The 14738-nt window shown below is 34.9% G+C and overlaps 1 protein-coding gene across 3 annotated transcripts in view; it reads left to right on the top strand.

The window, feature by feature from the left end:
- The window catches only part of LRBA (LPS responsive beige-like anchor protein), a 503590-nt gene that overhangs the window by 200989 nt on the left and 287863 nt on the right, over positions 1-14738 (top strand). For all 3 annotated transcript variants that reach the window (XM_053911800.1, XM_024569215.3, XM_045202618.2), the window contains exon 37: positions 11399-11565. In XM_053911800.1, the coding sequence (XP_053767775.1) occupies positions 11399-11565 (167 nt within the window). The remainder of the gene's footprint in view (positions 1-11398; positions 11566-14738) is intronic.

Genomic DNA, 14738 nt, shown 5'->3' with positions numbered 1-14738 from the left:
TTTTATTGTGCTATTTTTACATTTTTTAATCTTAAATGAGCTGTTTGTTCTTGGTTGTTGGTTACTTAGTCTTTAATTCCTCTGTGTAACTTTCCCTGATTCTACACAGTTGTTTTTCACTTCTCCCAAATACACAATATATGCCTCTTTTAGCAGTGTCTCATCTTATAATCATTCTTATTCCCCGGTCTCTAAACACTGAAAGGTGGAAGAAAAGGACTGTTTGCGTCTCGACTAACCCTGCAGATGTGCGGTGTCACTACTGCGTGCCTGGTAACGTTTTCACTGTGTGTGTCAGTTCTTTTCTGATACTCCTGAGAAGCGCACCGCATTATATCCTTTTTTATGTGAGGACACTGGGGTGCAGGGCTTTCAAATAACTTGCACAAGTATGCATGTGTCAGAGCCGAGGTTTAAACTCTGGCTGTCTGTCTCTAGAGTTGGTCCTGTTCACCAAAGTGTGCGTTACGGTTTTGCTAAGAATGAGTAATCACTTTTTTGTGTTTTCTTGCTTGTTGTCGAACTATTTTTATTTGAAATTTAAGCATAAGACTTATTTGTAAATATTATTTATATTTAGTCATATTAGCCTTAAACAAGTAAGAGACCCTAGCTTTGTGTGCTTAAAAAAGTCTGTAGGTTAAGTGGATTTGTTGAGTTAAAGGATGGTAGCTTTTGCTTAAGATCATCCAGCTCTTGTACAGATTAAAAAAAGCAAAGCTTAAGAAATTAAAGCTGCTCGATTTCTCTCTATGTGTATGGGTATAATTACTATATATTATGTTATATTAAGATACATTACTGTCCTATATTGTGCTTTTTTAAAAATATAATTATTTGAGTTTAACCCTACCCATTGTTTAAGTTTCAGGTTGATTTTATTGATCACAGATGCTCAGCATATTGTACTTTATTTGCCAAACTGATACATGATGTATGCAGGCATTGTTGAAGAAATCAGCTTTTGGCATTTACCTAAGACTTTTGTATTGTTTTCCTTGTTAATAAGTAACTGTAAAGAAAGAATAAAAACAGAGTACTCTGTGGATTTGACACACAAGTAGAAACTGAGGCCTTCTTTGTGTTGTCTCACTTTTTCAAATATCATCTAAAAGCATTTTAAAACAAGTTTTTTTAATTATCAAAAGCCTAAGGTAAAAAATTAGAACCTATATTATTTTTCAAATTACTTTAAAATATTGTTTGAAGACTGCAGTATGTAGAGATAAGAACCCAACACACTGCATCCAGTCCATTAAAACAATAAGAAATGGAAGAGATACTTTGTTTTGATAAGTGTTCTGCCTGTTTTAACCTTGAATGCTATTATCGGGTGGGATGATGCTATAGCTGTTTCATTGGCTTAGGCTTTTTCATGCTGAGAGAAATCAATACTTTGAGTCGTTGGATGACAGAAGAATCACTTCAGAATTAAAGGTGGCTGTCACACATTGTCAGTGGTTGACTTTTGTTTGCTATTGAGGTTTTTAAGCTTTCATTTTTCTACGTCTGTTTTTCAGGAGTCCTTGTAAGATTTCTGTGGGTAACCTTTTTCTTTTTCCCCGATTCGATTTTAAATCTGAGTTAAAGGGATTAAGTGCAAAGACCTCCAAAAGTGAAATATTGAAAAGTTGCTTAATTTTTTGTCCCTTAGGTGATTTCCCTTTCAGATGGTTTCTAATTAGACAAGTAATTTATAGTGTGACTTAAATTGGGGGCAAATTGGGAGGTAAGGTAGTACACACTTAAGTGTTTGTCATAAAGTGTGTTTAGTTAATTAAAAATAATATTCTTTAGCCATGGAAAAGAAAGAAGGTAGGACTCTGTGTCCTGATACGGAATGCTGTGTAGTGTGACCCCACTACTGTACACAGGAGCTGCGTTTCACTGTTAACAGTGATCCCCCCACCCCTGCTCCTTAGAAAACTACTGGCCTAACAAAGAGGAGGTGGGGGAGAGAACGTTCTTTTATTTTATCTAAGTATTTACTTTATGATTTGTTTTTAAAAACATGTATGTTTAAAAAATTTACAATACAATGTACTTTATTTGCTTAGTTAAATGTTACTAAATTAGGAGAAGGGCCTATATAATATTTTTAAAGATTTTAGCTTTGAAATGTTTAACTGAAATTCATTTTTATTTCACAACAATATGCAAACTTAATGAAAATTTGCTTAATAATCTGTTTCTCATAAAACAGACTGAACCTTAATTCTAGGAACATTGTGTATATAACATGATTAATTTATCTTCCTCTGTTGATATGTGAAGAAAATGCTCGTGAGAAGCCCTCTAAGTATTTCTCTCTAATCAAAACCCAGTTTTGCTTCATTAAGCTAAATAGTGTTATACTCTTCTGCTTTTATGGAATGACTTGTTTTTTTAATATTTAAGTTTTTTAGCATTGTAATTTTTTTAAACCAAATTTTGAACTTTAATATTAATGGAATCATAAATTGTGTTTTAACTTGATATTTTTAGTTCAACATTGTTTGTGAAATTCATTCAGTTTGTTAAATTTTTCTATTTTATTTTGAATGCTGTATAATAGTTTTCTATTACATGAGTAGACTATTCATTGTTCATAATCTCTTGCAGTTAGGTTGTTTTCAGGTTTTAACTGAAATAGAAATAATGCTGTTTTCACCATGTTCAAGTCAGTCTTCTGAGGGACATGCTCATGCATTTCAGTAGTGTGGAATGACTTGATGGAAAATATTCATGTTTTATTTTTCATAAGTATTACCACACTGGTTCGCAACTCCTAACATCAGTATATCGCTGTTCCCAGTAATTCACATTCTCATCAACAACTGATGAGAGATTTTTATTTTAGCGTTCTGTTAGTTGTGTAGTATTACCTCATTGTGTTTTTATTTTGGATGTTATTTACCTATGAAGCTGTACATCTTTTCTCCTGTTTGTTATAATCTGTTTTTCACTTCTGTGAAGTACTTGTCTCTTATTCAGTGTTTCATTGTGTATCTGTCCTGTACTGATTTGAGGAGGGTATTTACCTATTTTTGGTATATGAGCTTATTTTTGCACATGAGTATTTTAACTACTTTCTTCCCTGTCATTGCCTATTTAATTTCTAATAACTTAATAAACTTTGAGGAATAGTTTATGTGTAATAAGATACACCCAATTAAATATACAGTTTGATGAGTTTTGACAAGTGTGTATACCTGTGTAATAGTTATAGTCAAGATATAGACGGTTTCTATCATCTCAGAGAATTCCCTTGTGATTCACAGTGGTCAGTTTCTCGATATATACATACACCCGACCTTAGGCAACTGCTCCTCTGGTTCTGTTATTATAGGTAGTTTGGCATAATACACAATTTCATACAAATGGAATTCTGTAACAGGTACTCTAATGTCTGTATTCTTTTGATTGGTATAAATTCTTAGTATTCACATTACTGTGTGTATCACTCATTTGTTACTTTTTATTGCTGAGTCATAACTTTGTTCATCCACTTATTTATAGGTCAATATTGGGTCATTTCCATTGTTTGGCTCTATGACTAGAAGAACTATGGGCATTTCATATAATACAATTTTGTGTAAATATGTTCTTTTTGAGGAAATATCTGGGAGTGGAATTGCTAGGTGCTGTTGCAAGTACACATTTAAGCTTACAAGAAACTGCCAAATAATTTCCTAAAGTAGCTATAGATTTTATACTCCAACTGGCTAGGTAGGTGTGACAATTCCATTGGCTTTACATCCTTGCCAATATTTGGTATTGTCAGTATTTTTAATTACAGTCTTTCAGTGGATTATAGTGACAGCATTTTGTGGTTTTAGTTTGTTTTTCTCTTGTATACTTACTAGTCACTTGTATATCCTTTGTGAACTGTCTGTTCAAATCTTTTGCCCATTATTTTAAATTGGTTTGTTTGTCTTACTGAGTCATAGGTGTTCTTTATATATCCTGTAAGGAAACTGTCAGTTGTGGCTTACCTTTTCATTTTCCAAATGATACCTTTTAAAGAGCAGGTTTTGTAAATTTTGATTATGTCCATTTTTTCAATTTTTTAATGGTTATGATTTTTTTAATACTCACCTGAGGACGTACTTATTGATTTTAGAAAGAAGGAAAGGGAGGGAGAAATGGAGGGAGAGAAACATTGATCAGTTGCCTCTTGTATGCGCCCCAACCAGGACAAACCTGCAACCTAGGCATGTGCCCTGATTGGGAATCGAACCTGTGACCTTTCAATTTTGGGGATGATGCTCCAAGTAACTGAGCCAACCAGTCAGGGCTGGTTTTCTTTTATGGTTCCTTTTAGGAATTCTCTGCTTACCCCAAGGTCATCCTATTTTTTTTCTTTGTTTTTTTCCAATGTCATGGTTTCAATTTTATGTCCAAGCCTTTGGTTCATTTTGAATTAAATAATTCATATATGGCAAAAGGCAAGTTTCTTTGTTGTTTCTGTTCCCGTGGTAGCCAGATGTTTTGGCACCATTTGTTGAAAAGATATTCTTTCTTCATTTAATAACCAAAAAATCCTCTTGATTTCTAATTGTATAGTATGATTCAAACAGTATAAACTCCTACAATTTTCTACAATTTTTAAAGAAAATTATCTTGCTAATATTGTTCTCTTTTGTTCATAGACATTTTATAATCAGCTTGTCAATATCCATAAAAAAGCCTAACATTTTAATTATTCTTGTGTTAAACTTATAAAATCAATTTGAAGAAAGTAGACATTTTAACAATATTGAGTGTCAAATTCTGTAAATATTATATATTTCTGCACTTATTTAGTCTTTAATTTCTCTTAGCAATGTTTTATAATTTCTATTACATAGGTGTATATATTTATATATTGCTAAATATTTCATGTTTATAATGCACATGTAGATGATATTATTTCTTAATTTTCTGGTTGGTTATTGCCAGTATATAGAAACATAGATTAATTTTTAGTAATTTCTTGTATTTAGGAAATCTGTCAAACTCATAAAATTCAGTAGGTTTTTTTCCCTAGAAGTCTTAAAATTATTATATCCATGAACATGACTACAAATGAAGACTCTGTTACTCCTTCCTTTTCAAACTGTCTTTTTATTTCTTTTTGCTGCCCCATTAAGCTTGTTAGGATGATGGTTTATAGTATTGAATGGAATTCATAAGAGAGCACATACTCGTTTTCTCCCCAGTTTTAGTTGAATGATTTTCACAAATGCCCTTCCTAAAGTTTAGGAAATCTCTTTCAATTCCTAGTTTGTAGAGTGGGTTTTACCCCCCTCGTCATGAAAAGGTTTTGAATGTTATAAAATTCTTTTAAAAAATCTATTTGAGGTGATGGTATATTTTTCTCCATTTTTTATTACATGGTAAATTATGTTGGTTGATACTCAAACAGTAAATTAACCTTGCATTCCACGGAAAAACTTCATTTCTCATTATGTACACCCCATTTTTTGTACAGTTGAATGTGAGTATTTTCTTAAGGAGTTTTGTGTTTAGTTACATAAATTATATTGGTTTTTAGTTTTCTATTCCTGGAATGTAAAATTAGTTGCAATGTATTTCCTAGTCTCTATTATCTGAATGAGTTTAAGATTTGTATTATTTCCTCCTTTAAATATTTAATAGTTCCTAATATACCCTTTAAGACTATAAATTTTCCTTTAAATGCTGCTTTACCATTTAAAAATATTTCTAATTTTATTTATGATCATTAATCTATAATAATTCAATACAAATTATTTAATTTCCAATTATTTTTTAACTTTTCACATACGATTTTTTTCACATTAAAAAAATTGGAAGACCTCTAGATTTATATATCTTTGTATAACTTCATTTTCTCTAGCAGTCTGTCCTTCAAATTACCATTTTACCTTTTTAGTAAGCATCTTTAATCTTGTTTCACATGCAAAAGCTATGGGAGAAAAGTATCTCTTGGCCTTTGAAAATGTCTTGAGGATAATTGAGGAGTAGCATGTAATCTGCGTGTATCTGGCATATAGGATGCATAGGTGAGCATGTTGAAGGGTAGGCTACATATTAATGAATTGCAGAAGACACAAGTTCTAGCCAGTAAAATTCAGTCTTAATTGTTAAATATTTTAGACAATCATGTCCTTTTTTTTTTTTTTTAAAGAATTGGGTATATAAATGTAAATATATCCATGCTTGTGCCAAAATAAATTCTCCTAGAAATTATTCTGGGACTGTCTGTAAGAGGACAGTTAATTTGCATGAGGGGCAGTTAAAGATTATTCGAAGAGCTGAGTGTTGAACTAAGATCTGCATGAGGGCAGTGGTAAGAGTGATGTAGAGGTTTTGCTGGAATGGAATCATGATGTATGAAGTGAGGGACATTGGAAGTCACTGATGGTGGCAGTAAAAAAGCTTGCCCTCTGAAGCGTAATAGCATGTTTGGGGCAAAGATGGCGGCTTCAGTTTTGTACATATTTAACGCTAGGGACTTTTTTGATGATTACAGATTATCCTATAGATAGACATGTGGGAACAGTTTAGGAAAACAACCAGGTCTGATATGAAAATTTTGAAAGCTAGGTTCAAATTGATAATAGTAGATGATATGGGAGTAGATGATTTTGCCAAGATAAATTTCACAAAGCTGTGCCCAGACAAAACCCAGCTTTCTTCAGCAAGACCAAACCAAAGGCAGTGTCCAGAATTCCTGCTCCATCTTAAAAGTACCATCCTTCGGATCCCGAGGTGGCTGCCATGTGGTCATCCAGGTAGTTTAGCTTGCTCCCAGCTTTTGTCCTGCTTCAGGCTGCCACCAGAGGCAGCCCGTGGAGCCGGCACCACCATTGGCCTTGTGGTTTCTAGGGTCATACAGTCCCCTGCTGCCAGCTGTTGTGCATGCAAAGGCACCAGCAGATGCTTCCCCAGGTCAGAGAGAGATAGAGAAAGAGACTCTCCTGGAGGCCATGGACCATGGGCTGGCTCAGGTCATGTGGCCCTTGGAAAGGACAGACCAGCACACCTTCCCAGTGCAGGTCCTGAGCAGCAGCCACATGCAAGAGAGAAATTTCTTTGTTCCCTGGGTTTATATTAGTTTTGGGTATGGGATGGACTGGTGCTTTCTCAGAATGACTAGTTAACTTCCTAAACTTTTGTGTGCGTTTTGGGTGGGTCCACCTCCAATCCAGTCCCTTCTTTTCCCCAGGCTAGACTGTCAGGCCTCTTTGGTCCAGCACCTCTCCATGCTGCCATTTTAACTTATATTGTGCATCTGCCTGTCTTTCCCCTAGTCCCATCCTCAATCTGGTACTGGAAGACAGTAGGAGGGCTTTTTAGCTCTTATCCAACTCTATTGTAGGGGTTGAGCGTGCTCAGTGTGAGAACATTCTCCTGTTTCCATCTTGCCTGGGGTGGGGTGCATGCGCTCAGTTACCTGGGCAACATCACAGGCCCACGGGAGTGCTGCGAAACTCAACTCCCTTGCCATGGCCTTGGGCAGTCCACGGAGGTATTGACTGGCTACATGCCATGCCCTCAGTGCCCTTTCCTGGGGGTCTAGACAAACTGTTTACCGATATAATGATCACCAAAAAGGGTGATTAGAGGTGGCAGGAGGATACTAGAGCAATCTGCTTGATTTTTTTTTTTTTTTTTTTAATCTTCACCTGAGGACATTTTCTTCACTGCATTGGCGGTAGGGCAGAGGGAGAGAGAGAGGGGGAGAGAAACATCGATGCAGGAGAGAAGCATTGATCAGTGGTCTCCCATATGTGCCCATACTGGGGATTGGGCGCGTCTGTACTGGGGACTGAACCTAGGCATGTGCCCTGACCAGGAGTTGACACAACAGCCCTTTAGTTACGGGGTGACACTCCAACCAATGAGCCACACTGGCCTGGCAGGGAATCTGCTTCAGTTTAATTTCATGTCTCTCTAAGAGTGTAAAGGACAGATAGTGAAGTTAGGTAGTACCAGAGCATGTGGAAGGGAAGACTAAATATGATGTTGCTTTATTTCTTTATTTACATTTAAAGGACTCGAATATTCACTTGAGTTATAAATTGCCAGTCTAAATCGTTTCACCTTTTGATTATTTCCTTCTATTTTCCCTACAAGTAAGTGAATTTCTTTTAAGAAGTAGGTATATTGATGTTATCTTTATTTATTAATGTTTTGGTAATAAATCTTAGATTTCTTTAGCAATAATCAAATACATTTTAATTCTTAGTTTCCAAGATGCATGCTTCATTTCTTTTTAGATCCAGATATTTTTGTGGTCATTCGTGTGATGTCATGTTATCTAGTTTATGTGTTGTTTAAAACAGGAAAATAGAAAAGTTGATATGAAGTAAAATAATGAAAGTACTAGACCTGACCCTTGATATTATTAATAGATGGCACATTTTGGTAGGCTTTCTTGGAATACCTCTATTTAACCTTTAGACATAAGCACACACACATACACAAATATATAACCCAGCAATAAGTAACATGTATTTGATCTTGAAGCAGGTATTCCTGATCTGTAATGGACTTAGAATGATATATCACAAGTAGAATATATCATTGGTTTTTAATAAAAACATGTTCAAATTACATTTTAAAGGTATTTAAGAAAATAGATAGGAGTTCATTATATCTTTACAAAACATTCTTGTTTGTTTTTCTTTTATCATGTTTTAAGGTCAGATGTGACTCTAATATTCCACAATGAGACAGAGATTGATAATCGGAAAAGAATAGCACTTTAATGTGATTTATATCTATGGATTTTATGTCAGATATGAAAAGTTGCCGTTTAAATTACAAAGGAGAATCCATTAAAGAACATTTTAAACCATTTTACTACTTAGCTTACCTTGGACTCTTTTTAGGATTATGCCTTTTCAAATAAACTTTAAGAGCTTACCAAATGTTTACAAGATGTAACTTGAAAAGTTAAATTATTTTTAATATAATAGGCTATTAAATAGTGCATTTTTATAATTCTGGTACTTTTTAATATGAACATGTATGGTATTTCAGGGGAGTATAGAAGCCAGTGGTTTTCTAATTTCTATCAATAGTTTAATTTTCTCTTGTGAAGTTAGGCAAGGGCAGATGATGGATGGATACAGCAGAGAGTGTTGTAGATACAAGAATCCTGCAAATGTGTACCACCGTATCCTGGTTGTTTCAGTGCATGGTTGGATCGGATACGATGCATCCTCTAACGTGCTGCCTAGCTCTTGAATAGATCTCTGAAAATGTCACCAAGTGGTTGGCATTTTTGTTCCATGTACCGATTCACTGGTTATCTTCACTGAAACTATTCTTCCTTTAAGTGTTTGTTAATAATTTTATTTGTTCAAATTATATTTTTGGCAGGCTAAACTGCCTTGTGGTTTATTTGGTCAGTCTTTTAATATAGCATGTGACAATTGCCCTTGAATTCTTATAAATTAATCTAGTTCCCAGCATGATTCATTTTATCCACATGATGGTTCAGTCGAAATACCAGTTTTCATTTAATAGTGTTTTTAAAAACTATGCTGTCCAGAATCTTCTAATTGTTCAATTTTTAGAGCCATTATAATCCTTCCGTTTTTTTAGATGAGAATAGTTATGCAAACGAGCCAAAGTGAGTTAGATGCCCAAGTCTGACGGGAGATACTACCAAGGGTGATACTTGAATCGGATTTCCTTTTTGCCTCCCACTCTTAATGTTTATTCACATGTACAGCGTTGGGAAGAAGTATGCTTACAGTTATGAGTATGTGAGTTTATTTGTATAATTCATTTATTATTGTATTATTTATTTGTATTGTTTCCATATGAATAACTACAAACCTATGTTTGCCCACCCCTGCATATTATATGAGGGGGGCCCCCAAAAACTCAGAATTCATTTCGCATTTCTTCTTACATGTTTAAACTTCAGTCACCTTCTAAGTACTCTCCATTCGATGCAATAAACCTATTGAGATATTTCTCTGCTGCTCAAAACAGCTTTTGAACTCATCAATTTTGATGCCTTTTAGTGCTTCTGCTGGTTTTTTGTTTTGTTTTGTTTTTTTCACTTCTTCCACATCTGCAAAACATTTCCCTTTGAGGACTTTTTTCATTCAGGGAAAGAAAAAAATGTCGCTAAGGGTAAGATCTGGTGAATAGGGAGCGTGGGGCATGGGAGTCACACCATTTTTGGTCAAAAACTGCTTAACACTCAGTGCGGTCGGGGCAGGTGTGCTCAAAGTCACCCATCATGAAATGGGCAAGCACGTTGAAAGAGTCTTAAAAAAAACTGACTGAAGCTGAATGTAGCCTCTCACAACAAGGCCAGGGGCTCCACTGATACAGATGGGTTCCTGGAACGCTCACCTAGTAGGGGAACCCTGTACTACTAGGGGCCTGCCTTCCAGAAGATAATCCTGGTGTGTTTTGGGTACCCCCTTGTACATTTTCCTATATATAGTACTTTGATTCTTAGTGGCAGTATTTAATACTCAGTATGCATTTCAGAGTTTCTTTTACTTTTTTTTTTTTCCTTTTATCCTCACTTGAGGACATACTAATTGATTTTAGAGAGAGGGGAAGGGAGGGAGAGGGAGAAGGAGAAAAACATTGATATGAGAGAGAAACATCGATTGGTTGCCTCTTGTACGTGCCCTGACCGGGGACTAAACCCACAATCTAAGCTTGTGCCCTGACCTGGAATTCAACCCACAACCTTTCAGTTACAGGAGGATGCTTCAATCAACTGAGCCACACCAGCCAGGGCCCTTTCCATTTTTTTATTTGTGTTTTGTAGTTGGGTGAAACTGTACTGCTTCTCTCTTCAAGTTGGCCCATGTTTTTTTGCCGTGCCTTTGTTTAAAGGTTCTCTTAATTTGCATACAAAAATGACTTCTCAAAATCTTCCATTTTTTGTCTTCTTCATAGCGTTTTATATAGTCCTCTTTACTATTTTTTGTTAAACCTTCTCATTAAAAATCATCTTTAGCGTCAGTGATTTAATGTCAATGACGTGTACTTTTATTATCACTTCCCTCAGTCCAGATGCAGCACCCTTTCTGGTACTTGCAATGTGTCCCTTTGCATCTTCCCTGATTAGCTTCTTCTGATTATCCAGTTCTCTGCTTAAATATTACACACTTCTGAGTGTAATTTATGAATGTAGAGAAATTCTTGGAATATTATTGTACTCATAGTATGTCACTAAATCTTAGTTAATTCAGTTAATGAAGAATATAAAAGTACCTTTAAAATGTTGGGTGGAGGTGGGCAAAGGGGCGAAAGGTGGGAACAATTGTAATAGTATAAACAATAAGAAATAAAGAAAAAACATGTGATTGGTTCAGTTCCTATTAGAGATTATTTCATGATGCATTTTGAAGTTTTTTTCCCCCATATTTTTATAGGATTAATAGATGTTTCTTTTTTTTTCCTATTCAAGTCACTCTGTGCCCAGTATTCTGCAGACAAGCGAGAAGAGGAGAAGATGTGTGATCATTTGATAAGAGCAGCTAAATATCGAGACCATGTGACAGCAACTCAGCTAATCCAGAAAATAGTAAACATTCTCACAGACAAGCACGGAGCCTGGGGAAGTTCTGCAGTCAGGTAAAGTGATACCTTTAGGGTTTGGCCCCTGGTGTCCTGCAAAGGCCTAGATTTAGATAAATGGCTTTGGATATGATTAAGGCCAGATGAAGAACAGAGTAGTTTAATTTTGCATTTTATCATTTATGCATTCGAAGCATAGGGGAGGGAGAAAACCAGTATGAGTACAGTTACGGATCTTTGCAGACATTTCATTTCCCTCAACTACTTCTAAAAAATATTTACTCATATTTATTCATTTTGAAGTGAACTTTCAGGAAAGTAATTAATGCAAGTGATTTTATCAGCTACCAGTATATTTAAATTTATATAAACACAATATATTATTTTAAGATTATCATATTTTGCCATGTGTAATGCACTTTTTTCCCAAAACTTCTGAGGTGAAAATAAGGATGCACATTATACATGAGTGTATGATTACATACCACGGGTACAATAATGGGCACTACAATCCCGTGTGTGATGCACACAAACACGTGGGTGCACGTTGTACGCGGGGGCACATTACGCACAGCAAGTTATGGGGTATTTCCTATTTATACTTCTGAATTTTTAACACATAACTTTGAAAACATAGTAAGTGTTGTTTCTTGAATTGCATTGCAAATTGTAAGAGTAGAGTGATAAAAATGGTTAAATGCCCTCTTTAAAATTTTATACACTTTACCTTCTTGTAAGATTAACAAATTGAACATGCTAATTTTGATTCTGATCTCTTGAAACAAAAGAATTAAATCACCTTCTAGGACTAAGGAGCTTAGATTATAAAATTTAGTCTCATTTGAATATTTTATGCTATAAATCTTTGAAATATGCTTTGACTTATTTAAGTAATGTTAGTGAATAAAGTTCTATAATTTGTCATTAGAGATATTTTCAGTTCCTCTTTTCTGTCTAACTTTTGCTAGAAGACAACAAAAAATGGAAATAGGCAGTTGCTTGTATGTTATATGTGGATGTAATTGGTTTTCACTTGATTTTAAGCAACCAAAGTGTCTAGCAGACTTCTAAGTCGAGCTATAGAAATTTTCCAGTGAACAGAAAAAGTTTTTTTAAAAGCTGAACTTTAAACTATTTGAGTTGAAAGCTACTTTTTATGGATTTTTTAAAAGTTAAATATATTGGAGTGACCTTGGTTAATAACATTATGTAATTTTCAGGTATATTATTTCTATGTAGTACACCATCTGTGTATTTCATTGTGTGCTCATCCCCCAAATTTCAGTCTCCTCATGGCCCCTTACACTTGACCCTCTTCACTCTTTTCATCCCTCTACACAGCTTCCCTTCTGGTAACAGCCATGATGTTGTCTGTATCTATGAGTTTGTTTTGTTTTATCACACACACGGCTGCAGTCCTATGATTTTTGTCTTTATTTGTCTGACTTTGCTTAGCACGATACTCTCAAAGTTCATCCATGTTGTCAGAAAATGACGATACTTCATCCTTTTTCATGTCTGAGTGATATCCCAGTGTACAGGTAGTGCCTCATCTTCCTCACCCAGTCGTCAGTCAGAGGACGCGTAGGTTGTCCTGTGTCTTGGCTATTGTGTATAGTGCTGCAGGAACATAGGGGGTGTGTTTGGTTTTAGTACAAATATATAACATAAAATGTAGAATAGATATAGTTCATGATGCTTATTATGAAGAGTTCTTAAATAAATGAATTACATTCCTGGGCATACCACTTTTGGTGTTCAGGCAAATGAATGCAGCTCAGAGACTTTAGGGCAAAGACACTGCATGAATGAAGTTAGGAACGGAATTTGTTACTGGGTCAGAGTTCTCTGGCGCCTTATCTTGCAACATCTAAAAAAGCCTCTGGGTTTGTGTTTGGGGCTTGGGGGGGGTTGTTCAGAAATTTAGGATTTCCGAATACTTTAATGTTTCAGATTTGGTGCAGTCATTTTGACATCAGGCACTGAGTAAATTAGGATGTTGCTTTCACATAGTGTCAAGCACTTACTGGGAACTCTGCATATTTGTTGACATTTAAAAAAGTGTTTTTAACCTAAAATTAGTTTCACAATTTAAAAATAAAAACCCATAGGAAACTTAGGCCAAGCGTGTCATTGCTGTGACATCACAATTCTTTGTAGTGATAGCTGCACCTTCTTATAGCACAAGCATACCTGTGCTACGCAGTGAAAGCGTTTTTCTGAACTGGTTTTGCTGTAATGAAGCATCTCAGAGAACTGAATGGGCTGTGAAATGTTTAGATGTGGAAATAATTAGTGTTTCTGTAATAGAGTTGTTCATAGGCATCAGCTCTGTTATTCTCTACAATTGAAGTAAATTCTGAAATTTAATGTTTTCAAAAACGTGTTTTACTTTTTCCTCCCAAATTAAAATAGCTGTCAAACTGGTAAATTTTCAGTGTGTACATTTTCAATTAAGAGTTAACAGCAAAGGGTGTCTCATTGAAAGGAAAACAATATTAGTGAATTGATATTTTTCTCTGTATAAATCTCATAACTTAGATTTTATTGGAAAGAATATTGTACTGAAGCTCATTGCCTCCATGTGGGTATGTTCTTTTGTCATTATATTTAGTTGGGAGTGACATTCAACTGTTACTTACTTAGAACTCCTCGTTGCTTCCTAATGCATTTAATACAATTACCTTAAAATCATCCTTTTCAATATTAATTCCAATTAAAGTGAATTTGCAGACCTTGATGGTCCTTTTTGGGGAGCTCTGTAAGAAAATGTGGTTGATAAAATATGTGCTGGCTCACCATTCTTTGACAGTGGTTAACTCTTGTCTGATATCCCTTGTATGAGGCTTGCATAATCAGCTTGTAAATTATGGACATGGTTGTAATAAATGAGACTAACACAGTGTACTTTGTTCTTCACTTAGCATAATTCTAGAAAACATAAATGGCATTAGAGAGAAATCAGAGTAATACTGTAGCTGTAATGCATTTAACTATCCTAAGCCTGTTAAAAGAAATATGCACAATGAGCAAAATTCTAGTAAAGAGGATTAAATTATTTTAAGTATAATTTCTTTGTGTTTTATCTAAAGAATTATAGTAGCATTTTGTCTTATACATTCAATCATATTAGAATATTTAGAAATTCTATTTATGGCATTTTTTATTTTGAGCCTCCTTTGGAATCCACATAATTTGCTTGTAGCCATGGCTATGTAGGCCTAATACTT

The sequence above is a fragment of the Desmodus rotundus genome, chromosome 9, assembly GCF_022682495.2.
Source record: "Desmodus rotundus isolate HL8 chromosome 9, HLdesRot8A.1, whole genome shotgun sequence".
Classification (NCBI taxonomy): domain Eukaryota; kingdom Metazoa; phylum Chordata; class Mammalia; order Chiroptera; family Phyllostomidae; genus Desmodus; species Desmodus rotundus.
This window is presented reverse-complemented; position numbering and strand designations above follow the sequence as displayed.